The 20,824-nt window shown below is 46.9% G+C and overlaps 1 protein-coding gene across 1 annotated transcript in view; it reads right to left on the bottom strand.

The window, feature by feature from the left end:
• GPC4 (glypican 4) overlaps positions 1-19,616 on the bottom strand; it is a 78,500-nt gene extending 58,884 nt beyond the window's left edge. The window contains exon 1 of the mRNA XM_077309415.1: positions 19,066-19,616. Within this exon, the coding sequence (XP_077165530.1) occupies positions 19,066-19,213 (148 nt within the window). The 5' untranslated portion in view covers positions 19,214-19,616. The remainder of the gene's footprint in view (positions 1-19,065) is intronic.
• Between the last annotated feature and the right edge of the window lie 1,208 nt (positions 19,617-20,824).

The raw sequence follows: 20,824 nt of genomic DNA on the forward strand, positions 1-20,824 counted from the left end.
TCCAGTTTGTCAGCTCTCTCATTATCCCCAGGGCTGCTGAAGTGTCTTTGGCCTCCACCAGACATGGCTCCTGCCTTCAGTAATGGAAATAAAGCATGTCCTCTGAAACTATTCAGCAATCTTTGTACTGCAACTCCAAGAATGTGTTAGCAAAAATATTTGCGGGCAACACGAGGGAATACAGAAAGGAAGGAGAAGGCAACCCGCAGGGTAGCAGCTCTCTATTGTGTTTGTGCAGATGCGCACACAGTCGGAGTGATGACAAGGCGATTCTTTTGCCACTGCAGCCACAGATAAATTCACACAAACCTTCCCCCCTTCACATCAAGAAATTACTACCCAATCACAACCCATGCAGCGATCCAATTTGACCACTGCAATCAAGAAACAGTAATTCAGTGTGATCCATCTGGCTTTTAATACGTTAATTACACAGACCCTGGGAATCTAATTCCTTTCTTTTTCAAGAGAACAGAATGACCACTGGACTTACTGAAGAGGGTCATGCTTCCCTGGAGAGAGGAAGACATCTTCAGCAATGGGTTTTCTCTTCAGTTACTCAGGGAGGCAGGAGAAATTTAAAACACCCTCCTTCGACTTCTTGTTCTGCGATCTGGGTGTCCCTCACCAGTCTGGATACTCTGAGAGCCTAAGAGCATATCAACTGTAACTACAACAATTATCCAACTTTGAAACATTATAACTGTGCCACATGCATACTTTTTATAACAGTGAGAAGGAAGGAAGGAAGGAAGGAAGGAAGGAAGGAAGGAAGGAAGGAAGGAAGGAAGGAAGGAAGGAAGGAAGGAAGGAAGGAAGGAAGGAAGGAAGGAAGGAAGGAAGGAAGGAAGGAAGGGTCACTAACCTTGTTACTGTGTAACCTTGTTACTTGTTACTGTGTGTTACTGTAACCTTTCTGCATTGCATAATGTTCTGGACCCAACTACTCCAGGGGAGAATGACCCCCTTTGGTAAGTGCAGTGGTTATTTTCCCACTGGAGCAGAGGACATCTGTAGCAATGGGCCCTAAGCTTGAAGACACAGGACCTGGTCATACTCTTGAGCTGAAACATATTTTAGAAAAGCTCCCAGCCTCAATAAATCTCTCCTCTCACCATTCATAAACTGATCCACACACAACTTTTCAAGATCGCCTTTCTTCTTTTATTTGGTTTAATTTGCTTTCCCCTTCAAGAATTGGTAAGCAAAGTCTAAATCTTCTGTTCGCTTGTCGCATTATTACTTTTATCATGACACTAACACTCTTACTACAGGTTCTCTTGTGGATTAAAAACTGGCTTATTAACAGGAAACAGGGAGGAGAAGAAGAAGAGTTGGTTCTTATATGCTACTTTTCTCTACCAGGAGGAGTCTCAAAGCGGTTTCCAATAGCCTTCCCTTCCTCTCCCCACAACAGACACCCTGTGAGGCAAGTGGGACTGAGAGAGCCCTGATATTACAGCTCGGTCAAAACAGCTTTATCAGTGAGTAAAAATTAGCAGTTTTCACAATGGAAGTTGGTAAGCAGCAGGGTTCCGCGAGATATGAGGTTCAACGTGGGCATGTGCAAAGTAATGAACACTGAAGCAAAAAATCCTAACTATAACTACACATTGATGGGGTTCAAAGTGGTAGTTACTGACCAGGAGAGAAATCTAGGAGTCCTGGTAGATTACTCACTGGAAATGTCAACTTAGCATACGATTGCAGTAAAAAAAGACGTGCTATGCTAGAGAACACTAAGAAGTGTACTGAAAACAAATCAGGCAGTGTCATAGCACCTCTGTATAAGTCTAGGATGTGGTCTCATTTCAAATATTGTGTAAAGTTTTTGGGAAATGATGACTGAGAGGTGACATGATAGAGGTTTAAAAGATTATGCATGAGATAGAAAAGGTTGAGAAAAAAGTATGTTTCTCCCTTCCGCACAACATAAGAACTTGTGGGTAGGGATGCGCACCAAACTGTTCCAGAGTCAAATTTCAGCATGAACTTTGGCCTGGTTTGGAGTCCCCAAGTCAATGTTCAGGGAAGGCACCTTCCCCAAATATCATTTCAGGAACTCTAAATCAGGCCTAGTTACTTGGTTTTTGTTCATTGTGGCTGTTTGGTCCATTCAAACCTAACAGCTGAGCAGCTTGGGTCTGCAGCTGACCTTTTAGGCTTAAATGGCTGTGAGTCATTTCAGCCTAATAACTGATGGGCATATCGACCCCACTGTTTAAATAGCTGCCAGCCAATTCACTGGTTTAGCTTCCCCGTGCTTCCAAGAGTGTGGGAGAGGAGCAAAACAGATGGGCAGATCTGCTCATCAGCTGTTATGTTTAAACTAGTTGTGAAATATTCTGAATGCAGAAATGCAGCGGGCGTTAACGGGAAGAGGGGGTGAGGCATGCCTGTGGAAGCACGGAAAGAGATCCAAGCCACATGGCCACAGCCCCCTCTGCAGGCACGTCGTGGGCACGTTGGGTGTTGTGGTGGTGGGCCCCAGGCCGGCTGCGGGTGGCCAGGGCTCCGCCTCTGCGCATCCTGTGCTCTGCCAGTGGCGCAGCCTCCTCTCAGGGCCCTGCGCTGATGGCAACTACCTTCCTCAGGGGGCACAGCAGCACCCTCTTGGCGGTCTCTGCCGCCACAGCCTCCTTCCCGCTGCCACCGTGGCCTCCTCCCCGCTACCTGCTCCTTCCCACTACCACCGCCTGCTCACTGCTGCCAGCAGTTCCTGCTCTCCACTGCCGCCAGAAGGGTAAAGTGGCAGGTCACCGGAGATGCATTGACTCCAGCAGCCAGGCTTGTCTGGGGCCAGGCTGCTGGAGAGGCCAGCGGGAAGCTTGGTAGGGCAGTCCGCGTAGGGGCTGGATTTGAGTCCAGATACGGTCCACCACCCCCTGGCACTTTCCCAAATATATAGAGGAACCATGGATAAGGATAGCTGTGACCTATTAACCTCATCCATTTTGCTCCCCTGCTTTGAAGGGGGGGGGGACAAAACAGATGGGGGGGAAATGGCATTCAACCTTTCCTGTGTAATCCCCCACTCTTTCTCCTGGTCATGGTTTGCCATGGTCAGGAGAGAGGGAGATCCTAACTGGCCAGTTCAGGGCATTTTGGAATTTGGGGGGGCCACCTCAAACCCCAAACTGAACCAAAACGGAATTTTAGGTTCATGCCCATTCTTACTTCCGGGTCCTCAATGGAATTAATAACCAGTAAGCTCAGAACAGATAAAAAGAGTAATTAAAGAGTAATTAACTTCTGGTATTTATTCTGTTGCAGGAAGTGGCGGTGGCTACTAGCATAGACAGCTTCAAGAGGGGTTCTGGATAAAATATATGAGGCGGGTCCATCAGTGGCTATTAACAACAGGCTTTCTCGGGAGGTGGTGGGTTCTCCATCTTTGGAAATTTTTGAACAGAGGCCATCTGACAGAGGGGCTGATTCTGTGAAGGCTTAAGGGGGTGGCAGGTTACAATGGATGAGCGATAGGGTTGTGAGTGTCCTGCATAGTACAGGGGGTTGGACTAGATGACCCATGTGGCTCCTTCCAACTCTATTATTCTAGGATTCTAACAAGGTACAGACAAAACACTATGTCTGGGCCTGAGATGCTCTGAATTCTTGGTACTCAGAAGGCAACAGTGGGAGGTCATCTGGAGTTTTAGCCCTGCTGGTGGACCTCCTGATGGAACCTGGGTTTTGGTTACTGTGTGACACTGAGTGTTGGACTAGATTGGCCACTGGCCTGATCCAACATGGTTTCTCATGTTCTTATGTTCATATACATCCTTCTGGTCTATTGGAGCAAAAAAAGATAATAGAACAAAGAGGGGAATCTGATGCATCTCAAAGCCTTTTACAAGTACAGGTAGGATGTGTAACATCAGCCCTTGTGACTAGCAGGCAGCATGAAGCCCTTGGATTGCACTCTAGTCCTGCACTTCTGTTCAACGAAGCAAGATCTAAAAGCAACTCTAAGGGGCACCAAGTTGACTGACTTACACAAGCTCTATTCATGCACCACAAGTGCCATTTTGTTTATGACAGGCAAGTTCTCCCTTCCCCCATTACATGGCATGTCAAGTACAATTATGGAACTCTTCAATCTAAGTGCAATTTGTTGCAACATTTAAGTGTAAGCCTGTTAAACTGAAGTTAGTTTATTTCTCATGTGAGAGGTGAGATTTTAGCCCTGATTTAAGATACTGGTTGCCAAGAAAGATAGTAACTTAAATTTGTTAAGGCACCTTTGGATATCACTAGACAGTCAAATTCATAAACATTTGATGCTCCCTTATGCTGAGCTGGACAATCAGTTTACCATTGTCACTACTGCTTACTACTCTGACTGGCAGCAGCATTCCAGTGCATCATATTACCCCCTGCCTGATTCTTTTCAGTGGAGATACTAGGGACTGAACCTGGGACAGTATGCATGCAAAATGGATGCTCCACCATGAAGCCAGCATCCCTCTTTCTTGAGCCAAACCCAATCCCCCAGGGACATTTCCAAGCCGGTAGTGTGCTGCCTGAAGGGACTCAGCATACAGAGGTAACAATAAAAGAGGCCATGTCTATTCCAAACAAGGAATTTGTTGGTGATGTGTGAATGCTGCCACAGATATTATTCCATCAACAAACAGGCAAGAGGCACTACAGTTTCCAAAGGGAAGGCACCTGAGCTACCTTCTCCTCATGCCCTGCATTCACCTGGCTTCAACAAGCATGGGAACACCCACTCTTTCTCAGACCTATTTGGTAACAATTAATACAGCTGCTTCTTTAGACTCAAATCCATTGGCAACCTATAGGTCAACTGTCACGAGATTCAACCCTGCAAAACCTGCAGACTTAAGAATTACATTTTCCAGACCATTCAACAAAAAAGGGATTTTAGGAAAGGAGGGCAGAAATCGACTTCCATCTGTATGCTACATAAACAAAGTTCAATGCAAAAGGCACTGCTGAGCAATTTGTCCAACAGGACAATACATAAAGTTACTTTCCTTTCTGCAATCAGGTACTTAGTTGTTTTCCAAATCCTTCAAGCAACTCCCTCCCCCATTCACATTTTCCTTTTCCTATCCCCAAATCCCCCAATTAAAAGCTTGGGACTTCTGGCCAAATTTAAACTTTGAGGGCAGGCAGGGCTGGTTAAGTGAGTATGAAGCAGTTCAGTGAATCAGGCCTCGAGGACAGCTTCAAATCAAATAAAAATGCAATAATATTCCCTCTTGCATTCCTACTGAATTAAAAACAAATCGATGGGAGCTTTGTTACTGACTTAAATCACAGCAGTATTGCTGCTTTACAAAACTCCTTCTGGCAGGGCACTGCCTCTCTAGACAAGCAGAATGCCAATAAACTAAAATCAATCAAGCATTACTCTTAAAGGAAACAGATATGTTGATAAGCACCATTTGCTGTTAGCCATTTATATAGCACTGTTAATGTGCAAAGTGCACTACAACCTTCAACTCATTAACTCCAAAGAAACAGAGCAAGTGAAGCGATTACATTATTGCAAGGATCAAAGATTTTACCCATAGGCAAGTAAAACAGGTGTGTTAAATTGGTTGCATGTACTTCAAACCGCACACAAAAATAATTCATTTGCCTTAAGCCAGGGATGCAGCACACAAAGAATGAAGCATCATCTCCTTTGGTGAGTCAGCAAGAGAAAAACAAGTTATTCAATGATTGTTAGTCACCAACAGCTCCACGTCTGACTGCACTTCGTATTAACAGTATGAAGGAGAAGGAGAAGGCCACTGTACTAATATTTCTATTTTCCATAAGTTTAGAGCAAAAAACCTGATCACTTAATTATTTATATGCCCCCCAAAAGGTAACCAAGATTTGATCATGTGCAAAGTATAATTAGAGCCTCTTGTGGCGCAGAGTGGTAAGGCAGCAGACATGCAGTCTGAAAGCTCTGTCCATGAGGCTGGGAGTTCAATCCCAGCAGCCGACTCAAGGTCGACTCAGCCTTCCATCCTTCCGAGGTCGGTAAAATGAGTACCCAGCTGGGAAAGCACTGGCAAACCACCCTGTATTGAGTCTGCCATGAAAACGCTAGAGGGCGTCACCCCAAGGGTCAGACATGACCCAGTGCTTGCACAGGTGATACCTTTACCTTATCTTTTAAAAGTATAATTAGCAAACTATTTTACATACATGATATCCATACCCCTAACAATAGGCCTTTCATAGAGGCCTAACTCTCATTGAGGCTATCAATTGGCTTCCAAGTCATGAGGTTTCTGATTTTCTGATTGGAGTTAACATGGCTAAATGCTCCACATGTGGGGAAAACACTCCCATCATACACAACCCCCCCCCAAAGAAAACCCCCACAAAACTAAAAGCGTTTGCTGGCAGGGGCTCATGGGAATTGTAGTCCATGGACATCTGGAGGACCACAGGTTGACTACCCCTGCCCTATATGATGCCTTTCTATGAACAGGGAATTTGTGTGCTACAAGCCTATATCTTGATGCAGCACTTTTAGGTGAAAAGGTACCTTTCCCGCACCACACCCATGCTCCATAAATGATGAAATATTCATTTGTTATCCTTCCAGATAATTATGAGTTGCAAAAGTTTATACACACAATACTGCTAATATGAACTCATCTCATCTCAGAGGTAACATAACATTATGTTAGAACACAACATCATAAAGAACAAAAGATCATTGTGGCTATGTGATGTTTGCTTGTAAGCCCGAAACTACCTTTTGAGAAACTGCTTTGTGCTGAGCTTATAAATCCCACACCTCCTGTTTGCACAACCGTAAGACTGTTAATTTTTTTTAAAGGCTGCAGAAACAGACTCACCAAGTACTTAAAGAACCTGAATGTATAAACTGCAGGGTGAGTGAAGAGAGCGGTATCTTCCATTAATGAAATGGTTTCTCTATTGTGATCACATTTAATCCTTTTTAACAAAGCACACTCTGTCTCCTGCTTTCTTTATAAAGAAGAAATGCCTACACAAGGGTTAATCTTCCAGAGTAGAGTTACCTGGGACATAGAGGGGAGGGGGAGATGCTTGTTTTCAAGAAGAGAGTACTGGGGGGGGGGGGGCGCGAGGCAACTGCTTCTGACAATGTAAATGAGGATTTCATTTGTTCTTGTTCCTAAGAATTGACATTCCTGCCATTTTAGCATACATATATATGGGATGAAACCCCACCATGTAGTTCTGTGCATACTGGTCCCATGCTAGTAAAATCCTACTTAAAATCAAATAATGATGCATAGCACCAACCATCGAAAGGGAATTACCAAGTGTTCAAGTTGGCTTTCGAAAGGGGCGTGGCACTTGTGACCACATAGCAAACCTGTGCTGGATTTTGGAGAAGCCACTGGAATCACAGAATCATAGACTCATGGAGATGGAAGGGACCTCCAGGGTCATCTAGAAGGATGCTTACATCTGCTTTATTGACTACAAGAAAGCTTTTGTATTATGTGGATCTCAACAAAGTGTGGGAAGCCCTACAAAATTTTAGGGTGCCAATGCATTTAATCAAGCTGATGCAGTTGCTCTATACAAACCAAGAAGCCACTATACACACATCACTTGTTGATACTGACTGGTTCAAAATAGAGAAAGGAGTGTGCCAAAGCTGCATTCTTTCCCCATTCCAGTTTACCTTGTATGCCGACAGAGACTGAACTCAAGGAATTAAACATTGGAATTAAATTGGAGGAAGGAATACAAATAACTTTCAGTATGCTGATGACACTGCCCTCCTGTCTGAAACTAGGGGAAGCCTAGAACAGCTGATTACAAAATCAGAGTAGAAAGCAAGAAGTTTGGCCTCTTCTTTAAAAGATGACCACTGCAAAAAACATACATGTCACAATAACAACAAGAGACGGAATTCATTCAAGAATTCATTTATCTTGGATCACATATTGATGAGTGATGGTTGCAGTACGGAAATCAAACTTCAAATTGCTCTGGTTCACTCAGCAGTGAGAAGCTTGAACCGAGCAAGGCTAAGCAAGGACATAAGCCAGACTACCAAGTGTAGATCAGTCCAATCTGTCACATTTCCAAATAACCACTAATGACTGTGAAAGTTGGACAATGAAAAAATCAGATAAGAGGAGAATTAATTCATTTGAACTCTGTTGTTGGAGAAAGCTTTTGTGGACAGCTAAAGTCACAAACAAGAATACGCTACAGCGAATAAAGCCTGATCTATCACAGGAAGGCAAAATCACGAAACTCTGGCTCACTTACTTTGGCCATATCATGCGACCCAACTCAATGGAAAAAGCTATTATGCTAGGATTGGTGAACAGTAAAAGGAAACAATGGTTTGTTATTGCTGTTGTTGTTGGGTGCGAAGTCGTGTCCGACCCATCGCAACCCCATGGACAATGATCCTCCAGGCCTTCCTGTCCTCTACCATTTCCTGGAGTCCATTTAAGTTTGACCTACTGCTTCAGTGACTCCATCCAGCCATGATCAAAAGAGACAACTAAAAGTAGAGGTGCAAGATTGAAAGACCTGGAGACAGCTGAGCCATAGGATCACCAAGAGTCAGGCACGACTGAATGGCTAACATCATATAGGGTAGGAGGCGGGGGGTGGTGGTAACTTGGACCTTGACATTCAGAAATGCTCTCAAAACAGACTCAAATTGAGAGCGCCCACACAAATAGTGAAAAGTTATAGCAAAAATCCACACGGTCCTTTTCAAAATGTCTTGAACCTGCAAAAAACTGTGGGGTGCAATCTGAAAGAACTAGTTCAAACCCCACACCAGCCACTAAACTTGCTCCAGTTATCTTGGGGTGGTCACATACTCTAACCTGTTGAGAGGGTACACAAAGTCACCTTATCCCAAGTCTGTTGTTCCAGCAAGGTCTTCTCCGAGTACCTTCTCCAACTGACAGTGACCCTGCTGGGACTCAAGCAGAGGGCTTTCACATGACCTTTTACCTGAGCTTTTTAACCAGAGATGCCAGGGACTGAATCCAGCACCTTCTGCCCACCTAGCAGAAAATCTCTACTACAGAGCCATGGCCCCACCCGCTGCAGGGGGAGCCTACAGATAAAACAAGAGAAGGAGAGCCTGCCAATTTAAGATGTTTGGAGAAAGACTTGGATAAAAATATACTACACTGACAGACAGACAGCTTCCACGTGAGATTTTTCTCCATCTGAGTAGGAATCTCTTGCATCTTCTATAGTAGGAATCTCTTGCATTTCAGAAAGCATCCACACAATAAAAACTCACGGCGTTCCTGGGCCTTTAAAGCATCTCAATAACTGGGGGTTGGTGGGGCAGATGCAACTTAGCATGTCACCCATCTACTGAACCCCATATCCATCATGGGAAGGGAAGTGGAGCTCAGCTGCATTTTCAAAATCACCAAGCAACATGCTGCTCTGCCATCACCGCCGCTGCCAGTCCCTTTTAAAACTTTCTTTGCCAGGACTGACTGGCAGGGAAAGTTAAATCGAGGAGAAAGAGGGAGGGATTCTGGGCTGAGGAAGAGCTGCTAGATGACAACTGGCATGCTGCATTTTTTTGCGGGTACAACAGAGACAAGGAGGAGGGACAGGGCAAGTGGAATGGGAACAGGCGTGGGCAGACATATTTCCACTGGTTCCACGGCAGGGATGCACTTCACACCCCTCTACAGATGCACCCAGGCAGAAGGATTTCTTGGATGCTTTGGGCTGATCCTGCGTTGAGCAGGGGGTTGGACTAGATGGCCTGTATGGCCCCTTCCAACTCTATGATTCTATGAAAGACAGGCAGGCACATCACCACTTGTAATTTCAGATCTATCTGAGCCACCAGTCAAGTGTCTGGCCTCTCCCACGAAAGCTGGCTGCAAAAACACACACAGAGAAGACTGTGAGGAAAAGGCCCTTGCTTAGTCCATCTTATCTAAACCCCAAGACCTTGCAAGTCCAGCTTATCTAAACCCCAAAACCTTGCAAGTATTGCAAACTTGTACTTGAAGAGCCAGCGTGCTGTAATGGTTAAAGAGCAGTGGACTGTAATCTGGATAACTGGATTTGAGTCCCTACTCCTCTTCTACCTTGGGCTAGTCACAGTTCTTTCAGAGGTCTCTCAGCCTCACCTACTTCACAGGGTATTTGTTGTGGAGAGAGGAAGAGGAGGTGATGGTAAGTTGCTTAGAGACTCCTTTGAGTGGTAGAATGCAGGATAATTTAAAAAAAAAACAACAGCTCTTCTTAGCAGGGTATCTTTTGTAGGGAGAGGAAGGGAAAGCTGCTTGTGAGCCACTTTGGGACTGCACCGGGTAGTAAAAAACTAGCTCTTCTTCTTCTAGTTCCAGCTAAGTCCAAGGAAACTTTTTACCTGCTGCCTTGTCTCCAGCTAGCTGGTGAACTGGCCAGGTTTTTAACTGGAACAAGTATGTTTTTGTAATAATACAGCAGAGCACGATCACAATGCAGGCCACAGTGCCTCAGGGGGAAAGACAGTGGTAACTGGTGGGCAAAAGAAGGGTGTGGTGGGCTCAGCCTTGGCATCAAGTCAGGCCTACATCCTCTTTCCAATGCTGCCTGCTGTCTAGCTTATAGGACTGGGAGCACATCACAGCCAAGACACAGAGACTCTCAGATGCACCACAGTGTACATTAAGGATGAGCAGATATTAGAATCATCTTTGCCAAGGAAGTGTGACACTTAAGAAGAATGCCGGCTCTTCTCCGAAACATACAATCTGCAAGTGCTGCCTGCAAAGTACACAATAGAGTAGTAAAGAAAACACACCTCCACGAAAGGTCAAAGTCAACTCCCCCTCCCCACCCAAAACAGATAAAGGCTACACAGAACAGGTAGCACGGAAATATGTGCTTCCTTGTGGCAATACAAAGAGAATTACAACTCTAGCAGCCAAAGGCATACATCAGATTCAGGGAGACCTGCTTCATATGTGGGGCAGACGATGGACTTGTAATTTTTTAAAAAAACTACCGATAAAGAATTGTAAAAAGATATCCCTCAACTTTTCCAAACCTTTAAAGCAGGGGTAGTCAACCTGTGGTCCTCCAGATGTCCATGGACTACAATTCCCATGAGCCCCTGCCAGCATTCGCTGGCAGGGGCTCATGGGAATTGTAGTCCATGGACATCTGGAGGACCACAGGTTGACTACCCCTGCTTTAAAGAACCAACGTCATTTCTTTCAGGCTATGAAATAAGGACTTCCGTCATCCGAAATGAATGAAGAGGGGGACGACCGACTGCATTTTGAAGGAAACATCTGATAATTGAGGTAATTTTAACAATAGATAATAATTTGGCTATAAATGACATGGAATGTAATAACTGCTTATTCTGGCACACAAAACAGTACTTTCTGTGAAGCAGCTGCCAAGGAAAACGGTCCTCCCACTCACACCGGGCCATTGCAAAGCAGTCATGGCTAACCACATGCTTAACGCCGCAGATTGTTGGGACCCAACGTCCAGCTGCAGCTGAACAAAACCCTATTCTCGGAGCAGAAAAGCACAAACAAGCAGCAAAGAACAGGAGGAGAGAGAACGGCATAGGACAGGGGAGTGTCTATATTTTTTGTCTCTCAAAGAGAAGTCTCAATTTCAACATCTGCCATAGCCCCCCCCCCCCCGGGCTTTCAAAACTAAATCCCTTTTGGCGTATAAACGAGAGAAGTTTCAGTTTCCGTCAAGCAGAATGCACACTAGCTCTGAAAGGTGTGCAAGCTTCCGCCTGAGCAGAAACTTTCCTGGTCAGTTCAGCGCAGGGCTGGGAGGGGACAGAACTCCTGCAGACTGTCTCTATTGCAAGTGCGAAACAGAGGCACACGGGCAGCAGGGGAAATTCCATGCTCACACAGGGCTTACAGTCATGCACTGGAACCTTGCTGAACAGTGGGCTTGGCGTACATGTGCACAACAGCATTAGTGCATGCATGGGGCTTTTAATACTGTAAAGCAGGGGTGGTCAAACTGCGGCCCTCCAGATGTCCACGGACAGCAAATGCTGGCAGGGGCTCATGGGAATTGTAGTCCATGGACATCTGGAGGGCTGCAGTTTGGCTACCCTTGCTGTAAAGCAAGAATGGCTTTTTACTACCTGGAAGGCGGCAAAAATCCAGAGTTGCCTGAAAATATGTGATTGCTTACTCCATACTCCCAGGCTGGCTTCCCTAAGCTCTGTAGGTAGGAGCCATTGCCTCAGGAGGGCGAAACCAAAGAGCCCCCATGCACCATGGCAGCTCACCCAGGAGAGGTGTCTGAGGGGTCAGAGACTGAGAAGAAGTGGTAAAATTGTGGGAAGCCAGTTAGGGTGGGAGTTCTAATCTGTTGGGCAGCCAATCAGAGGCATACAGGTGCCAATGATGAACCTGATTAGCTTCCCACAACCCCTTACCCCTTTTATTTAGATGTTCCGGGTTCCAGATGAGCTTTTGTGTGCACACATACTTCCTCAGATGACATCGTACCTCTTAAAAGTGCCACTGGACTCTATATTTGTTCCGACGCTTCAGCCCAACACAGCTCCCCACTTGAATCCACCTCACGTTCAGATTTTGTATAGCTAACCAGTAGAGAAGAGTGACAAAGCATTCCAGATGCTCTTTCGGTTGCCAGAGGATGGCTTTGCCACAATCCTTGGGGAAGCTAAACACAACCAGTTCCACCCTTTCCATCCATTCTTGGGGTTCTGTTGGGAACACACCCTCACACCCTAGGGGGGGGGCTGGAAAGGAGAGGGGAACAGACATTTTCAAGCTGCAAAATCACCCCTGCTGAACTGTCCCAGGAACCCCGGGCTCAGAGCCCCACAAACAGCTGGTTCTATCCCATCCCCGTCACCCTTGGGACTCTGAGAACAGGACTGCTGGGACAGCCCAAGAAGGTGACCTCTCGCAGCCCCAAAGTTGACAAGAACAGGGAAGTGTGATCTGCCTCTTTCCAGCATTCGTGGGGCTCTGACATCATGCTTCCTGGGACCACCAGAAGAAGGGCAAATCGTGGACCTGAGATGTCTCCCCAGAGACAGGAAATCTCATTTCTCTCCCTGCCTTTCTTACCCTTGCTGGGTCTACCAGCACCACCAGGAGAAGCTCTACGCAACAATGCTAAATCACAGACACCTGCAGCCCTACTAGTCCAGTGGGTCTATCTGCCCTGCTGTTCCCTGCATCCTCTCAGCACCAGGCCTCACCTCATCCATCCCTGTTGCCTTCTCCCTCCCTCCCTGCACTGCTGCTGCTTTGCGCCATCTTCACTTCTTGTTATGGAAGGCTGACAGTTAGTTCCCTGTGGTCATTCTCTTTCCTCCATCCCCTCCTGTCACTGCTCTGTTCCCCTCCCCCCCCCATTTTGCTGCCATTTCCTCCCCTTCCTTTTGGCTGCTCTTCACTTTAAAAAGCACCCCATAATGTCAACCCTAATCTTGCAAGACCTCAGTAGACATTTTTTAAAATGCAGCCATGTGAGTACCTGCATGCCTGTTAATCCTGTTCACAAGTCATCGGGAATGCCTGTGCGTTAAGTAATTATCATGTTATAGTCACGTACAGCTGAACATCTTATAAACTAAACATGCACTGGCAGTTTCTTACAAATAGATGTTAAGTATTTCAGGCAGGATGAACATGCAGTCGCTGTTAATGGGTTAACTGGTTCTCTGGTTTGGGTAGCTTGTAAAGCTTCTTAATACTTTTTTATTTGAGGATTTGTTTGCAAACTTCAGAGGCCACTCCACCTCCAGTTTCTAGAAACATCCCTCCTACCTGTATATGGCCTCGTTATGCAGATTTTTTGACCTGTTCTCTAGGGCAGTGCTCAGAATAAGATACAAAGACTGAGACAGAAACTATGGCCCGTTTGTAGCACCTTCTGTCCATTCCACTTCCTCATGTCACAGGACTCCTCCTTGCTGCCAGAACAGCTTTTGAGTTCCGTTGAAGCCTGGCATTTAAGAGTGTCTACTTCATGCAATTAAGTGCATATATACCTCATTAAATCTGCTCATACTCGGTGCCAGAATTGGTAGTGCTGAGCAGCTCCCATTCCCTCTGACAAAAATTTGGGCAGAACTTCTCAACAGATCCATCCATTTCCCATGCTGCAGCCCGTTAAGGTTGCCAAACAGTTTAGGTACTCTGCATATTACGAAGTGATGTCTGGACACCATTATTATACTGAGACTAGGTTGTCCCACTCCAGACTGAAAAAATGTTGTATCATAGTGGTTGAAAGAATGAGTGGTAATACAGAAGACTGCTGGTTCCAGTTTTGGTTACAAACTAGACAGACCACTTTTTCCCAGTTTCAGCAATGTTACCATAATAATACTGGCCTTCCTTACAGAGCTGTTATCAAGATTACACAAGATACAAAATGCTTTGAACACCAAAAGTGCCATATAATCCTAAATATTATGATATTCTGTTATTTCATCTAACAAACTCCCTGAAAATACTAAAGCAGAATATCAGGTTGAAACTGAACCTTGAGGTACATTTTAGCATTTGTTAAGGGTGATTTGTGTTCTCCAATGGGGAAGTATGTATATCTTCAATTTCTCCTAACAGCCACCTCCCTGCACCACTATTACAGCCCGAAGTAGTATGGTCTAGCAAACTCTTCACTACTTGGTCCTTCTGATTGTATAAACTGCCCTCTGCCCAATTACAGAGGGCTGCTTCTCTAGAAATATCAGCCAACTAAATCAACCAAGGCCTTAACCGAGGCAAGGACAAGCATTTCCAAACCCAATTTTATTACTGGATGCAGGATTCTTTGACCCTGTTTTCATTTCCTCTGGGGAAATCTTCACAATATCCTTATTAATTTTAAAGCATCTACAAATTGCAGGTAAGGCAGATGAAAAACAAAATGATATGTCATATAACTCTGCATGCCCAGCAACCTAAATAGACATCACGCTATGGAAATGGGTAAAAAGAACGTCCGGTGCTGGCCAGACTCAGAAGCAAGGGATCAAGAATAAATGTGGCTATTTTCAGACAAACAACCAGCAGTGCCAATGACTTATACATCAGGACATGCAAACACGATAATGCAGAGCTTAAGGCAGGAGGGAAACAGCTTGGGACCCAGAGAGAGAGAGAGCATACACATATGTGAGAATGCAGGCCAAGCAAAGTGGAGAAAAGTCAACTGGAAACACAAGCTGGGTTTGGCTTCTGTCCACCAATTCATACCTTCAGATTCCTTTAGGCCCACTGTTCAGTGAAAATTATACTTTCCCAGAAGCCAGTAGTTTTCAGCCAATGAGCTAAGAGAACGAATGAGTAACCAAAATCATTTCATTACAGTTCAGTAGCATCTTAAAGACTAACAAAATCTGTACCAGTGTATAAACCAGGGGTAGTCAAAACTGCGGCCCTCCAGATGTCCATTCGCTGGCAGGGGCTCATGGGAATTGTAGTCCATGGACATCTGGAGGGCCGCAGTTTGACTACCCTTGGTATAAACTAGTGCGAGTCACCGCTAATTTCTTCAAATATGACCAATCAGCAACAACTCATGAAAGTTCATTCCCTACCGCAAATTTGGGCTCTTGCTCTTTTCTGCTGCTTCAGGCAGATTAACAGGCCTGTCTTGGACTATCTCCCTTAAAGTTGGCAGGGATAAGCTGTGCCCATGTGGAGGGCAACTGCAATGGTAAAGATGACCCCCCCCCCCTTCCCAGAATCTATACTAGCACTGCTAAGGTATTGACTCAGAGATCGTCTGTGTTGTGACAGTATCCCTAGACCCAGACAAATGATTCCAACTCTCCACATTTTTGAGTTGTTCAGTCATGCATTTTTGTTATTGTTGAAAGTGGTGCGAAATCGCGCCAGGCCGGGGCCTCGAGTCCTTGGTGGTCTTCTCGAAGGCTCCAGCTAAAAAGGCACTTCTTTTGTTCCTTGGGAGAATGCAGTCCAGTAGGTCATTCAAAAGAGAAAATAAAAGCCGCAGCCTCGGGAAAGAGATGAAGGTTGAAAGAAACCAAACCCAAAAGAGAATAAAAATGTTTGGAGTGCGAGTACATTAGGCTACAATTTTCTGCAGCCAACTAACTGAAAACACTCAGGGGAACCTCAGATACACAAACCAGCAGACGAAGCTATAAGGGGCGGGCAGAATCTCACAAGTGTGATTTATGAGGAAAAAACAGTTTAACTCGGGATAACTAGAGGCTGACATGTGAACCACCAATAGGAAGAAACTGTTTGAAATCATCCGCAGATTTGTGGTTTTGTGGGAATACCATCCTCCAACTTGGCTGTTCACAGCAACTGGTTGTCCTTTCTAGCCATTATGTTTTACCACACATAAGAGGAGAACATGCTACATGCACTCCTCTCTCATTGTGCTATTGCCATATTGTCTGAAAGGGCAATATACGTATTTTCACCCTCAAGTTCATGCGTACCTACACTGAAAAATACATGTGTTGCTCTTTTCAGACAAAATAGTGGTATTTGGGAGGAGCACATGTAGCACATCCTCCCTATACATGTAGTAAAAATTTAAGTATCAAAAAGGGCAATAACCACCTGGCCAATCTACAAAATAAATCCATGTGTGGGTAGATTTAAGTGGCCACCATAGCAGGGAAACTGGGCTCATGGTTTTAGCACTTGTAGGTACCCAAAATCTGTTATTAGCACTGAGGCAGAATGATTTCAGACTGAACTGTGAAATATGAAACCTTATCTTGGCCACAACCTCACAAGGGATGTCTCATGCAGGCTATTCTTTCCAGCCCAAATAGTCTACCTCACAGGGTGATTTGTTTATTTAGTACCTTTCCATCTCATTCATCCTCCAAGGAATGCCACTTTCTTCTTCTCCATTTAAGCCTCAAAACAACCCTGTAAGGTAGGCTAGACTGAGAAAGAGTAACTGGTCCAAAATTAGTCAGTGAGCTTCATGGCTGAGTAGGGATTTGAACTTCAGTTTCCAAGTTCTAGAACAGCTCCTAAACTCCTACACTACACTGTAAGGACACCCGAACATGTCCAAATTGTTTCACATCCCTTGGTGCCCTATAAATGCTCATTTTTATTACAGCAATTATAGTAACATCACAAAGTATTAACCGGGCATATCAACTGAACATATAAAGCATCTCACAATTCTTGTCATATCTTCTCAATGGCCCTGTAAGGTAGGCTCTTACCATTTTACAAGACAGATTGGCCAAAGCCATCCCTGCAAGTACATGGCTAAATAAGAGCTCTTTTCAGAGTCTCGTGTCACAACAGCCCTGCAAGGTAGCTCTTTACAAGTTGATAGGCAAGACAGTAATTTGTTCAAAGCCATCCTGCAAATACAGGGCCGTGTAAGAGATACGAATTCAGCCTAAGCCTAACATTCTGCCCACTGGCTCCCAGTTTGCATCCCCCTTATTTCCAGGAAGGAGGGCTTTAAAGCAGGGGTACACAAACAGCGGCCCTCCAGAGGTCCATGGACTACAATTCCCATGAGCCCCTGCCAGCATTTGCTGGCAGGGGCTCATGGGAATTGTAGTCCATGGACCTCTGGAGGGCCTCTGTTTGTGTACCCCTGCTTTAAAGTCTCCTTTTCTGATGGGTGTGAGGATGGAGGCAGAAGCCAAGTCCTCTATTTATAAGCAGGAGATTCCAGGCCTAAACCTGTGAAAAGTGAGGCACTTCCTGCTTGTCTCTCCTTTCCTGGGGAGGAAGGGCTTGTGGGGGTGAGCCTGCCAAAGAGGCTTCAGCTCCCTGAGAGGCTGCCATCCAAAGGGTTCTGCTAAGGAGGATGCCAGCTCCGGGGCAAAATGTACAATACGGCTAGCAGCAAAAGGTTAGAACAGCTCACACACTGTGGGAGAAATACAGAGAACACGTTAATTGCTTTCATATTAGAAGAAAAAGAGGTGCGGGGAGGGGGAGTCGGATGACTGTCTCTCCACTGGCATTTCTGGAGCCCTCCGACACCGTTAAGAGTTCTTTATAAGGCACAAGCTGGAAACAGGGTCAAGGCTACAGCCACACTGTTCCACTTTACGCTAGGCTTCCTGAAACTCCTTCCAAGCGGCCCAGAGGACTTTTTTTTTTTTTTTGCATTTTCTTCTTCCATAGAAGGAAGGTGGGGGGGGAGGGGGAAAGCCATCGTGGGGCCTAGCCTTGGAGGCTTACCATTTCCAAGGAAATGTAAATTTTGACCCCGCTTATTTGAGCATCTACCGAGTTTCCCACCAATCCTCAGTTCAGTTCTCTGGCTACAGACTCCACCCCGCTGGAGGGGGGAGAAGAAGCCACATGGTTGGGGAGGCATCAATTGTTACAAATTCCATCCCCGAATTCCTCCAGTTTGCCTGAATTCATTGAGTGGGTCCAAAAGGGGAAGGGGGTGGTGAGAAAGGAGGAGGAGGAGGGGGGGGGCAGAAAATAATCTTTCCCCCCATCCCCCACCTTCTTCCAATAGAAGGCTGAGATTCTTTTCATTGCTCGCAATCCAGGAGCCGGGATAACGTGCAAACTTCAGCGTTTCTCGCAGAGGGGGAATGAAATTTCCTTCCAGTCCTTTGCAACAGAAGCTGAACTAAGACGGGTGTCTTTAAAGGTGGGGGGGCTGGGAGAAGCGCCCTGCCAAAAGTCTCCTGATTTCACCTATTCTCATCTTGTCCACCGCCACCCCCATCAAGCACCCAGTTTGGTAAAGAAAAGCGAGGAAGGGAAAAAAAGGAAAGCGCAAAGAGAGGGGGGAAACCTTAAAATGTCCGGGAGGGCGGAGACGGGAGCGCTGCTAAAACTGTCTTTAAAAGCCCGAAAGCAAACTTTCCCCCCGGCACGTCTTCGCCCCGCGTCTCCAACTAAGGAGAAGTCACGACGCTCCAGCTCGTTTCCCGGCCCCAACCAGCCGAGACGCCCCCCGCGCCGTCTTGCCTTTGCAAGCCGGGAGAAAAAGCCCAGCCCCGGGCGCTGGTCCCGCAGCGAGCCACAGACACCCGTTGCCGCCCCACTGCCTCCCGCTCGAAAGGCCGACGGAGACCCCCGCCGCCGCCGCCGGCCCCCTCCCTCCCTGCCTGCCTCCCTCCGAGGCGGCCCTCACCGTTGATCTCGTGGCTGGGCGCCTCGCTCTGGCTGAAGCCCTTGGCCACGTAGAGCCGCTTCACTTCGGAGCAACTTCGCGCGCGCGGCTCGGCCGAGGCGGCGGCCAGCAGGAGCAGCAGCAGGGCGGGCGGCGCGCGGGGAGGCATGGCTGGCCGGCTGGTCGGGGAGGGAGCGAGCGAGTGCGCCGCGGGCCACGCGGCTCCGGCGCCTGAGGGCGGCAGCCCCGGCCGGCTCCCGGGCCCCCCACCTGCCCCCGAGCCCAGCGGCGGTGGCGCGCTCGGCCCGGCGGCGCCTCTCGCCTCTCCCGGCCGCAAAACTTGGGACTGCGGCGGCGGCGGGGAGACAGGCTGGATCACGCCGCGCTGGCGGGGCTGGGACAAGCCTCGGCAGCCCCCAGGAAAAGCAGGAGCCCGGCTGGCCTGGGCGGAGCGAGTGGCTGCCTCCGCCTCGCCTCTCTCCCCTCCGCGCCGCGAAGCCGGCAAGCAGGCGAGCCCCGCTGGGGGTGGGCTGAACGTGGCGGCGGCGGCGGCACCATCAGCCAGCCTCTCTCTCTCTCTCTCTCTCTCTCTGTCTCTCCACCCTCTCCTGGCTCGCCCGGAGGAGGAAGGGGGGGAGCTCCGGCCCCGACCTTCACAGCCCTCGACTGAGAGCGGGGGGGGGGGGGGGAGCCCTGCTTGGCGTGTCCCATTGGAGGCTGCGGCTTCATGGAGGCACGCGCACTCTGGGCGCTTCCTCGCAAGTAAGCCCCGTCGTGTTGAAAAGTATGCAGCCCTCTGGCAGGATCGCAGCAAGGAGTCTTTCTTCCATAAGGGCGCCTGGAGTCGCGCTTGTCTTCAAACGCACACGCTACACATTCAACAAGTGGGAGAAGAAAGTCAACTTCGTGAGCCTCTTCTCCCCCCCCCCCCAAAAAAAATAAAATGCGTCAGCGCCATTGTCTTTTATTGCCTTTGTAAAGAGATTTTGAAATATTAGTAGATTCAAATGGGGAGCCGTGATGGACTGTAGTAGCACATTAAAATCAGAGTCCAGTGGCACCTTTAAGACCAACAAAGATGTATTCAAGGCGTGAGCTTTCGAGTGCAAGCACTCTTCTTAGTCTGACAAAGAGTGCTTTGCATTCGAAAGCTCACGCCCTGAATAAATCTTTGTTGGTCTTAAAGGTGCCACTGGGCTCTGATTTCATTGAAATATTAATGCTGATGATGATGATGACTCATAGATTGGCATTTTCTTACACCTAGAGGTCCAGTGCCTTATTACGCAATAGGGCTGGCGAAAAGTCAACTTCCTCAAGTCTCAAAGAGGGCTAGAAATTTGGGAGGAAAGAATCATGAAATAGTTTCAGGCGACTAGCCATGAAGATCTGCTAGATTTAGTTAGAAGAGCTAGATTCAAATTCAATGGCAATTAAAGATTTCCAGGTCATACGCTGTTGAGATTCACGGCTCCCTTCCTCTTACTGGGCTGGAATGCTGAAATCATGGGGAAACTTACTTTTTGTGACTGGATCATCACAAACCAGCTAATAAGCAAATGAGTTACCACCACCCCACACTAATGATCAGTAGATCAGTAGAGCCCCTTTCCTCCAGCTACTTTGTGAAATATATGACAACTAGAAATACACCTGGCCATATACAGAGTCCCTTTTCTCTCGGACAACTGCAGGCTGGAGGTCTGTACTAGAGGTCTTTAGGCCAGGTATACAGCAGGACTATCGTACGGATCTGAACACTTTCCTCTTTTTATCAGAA

Source organism: Paroedura picta, chromosome 13 (genome assembly GCF_049243985.1).
Source record: "Paroedura picta isolate Pp20150507F chromosome 13, Ppicta_v3.0, whole genome shotgun sequence".
Classification (NCBI taxonomy): domain Eukaryota; kingdom Metazoa; phylum Chordata; class Lepidosauria; order Squamata; family Gekkonidae; genus Paroedura; species Paroedura picta.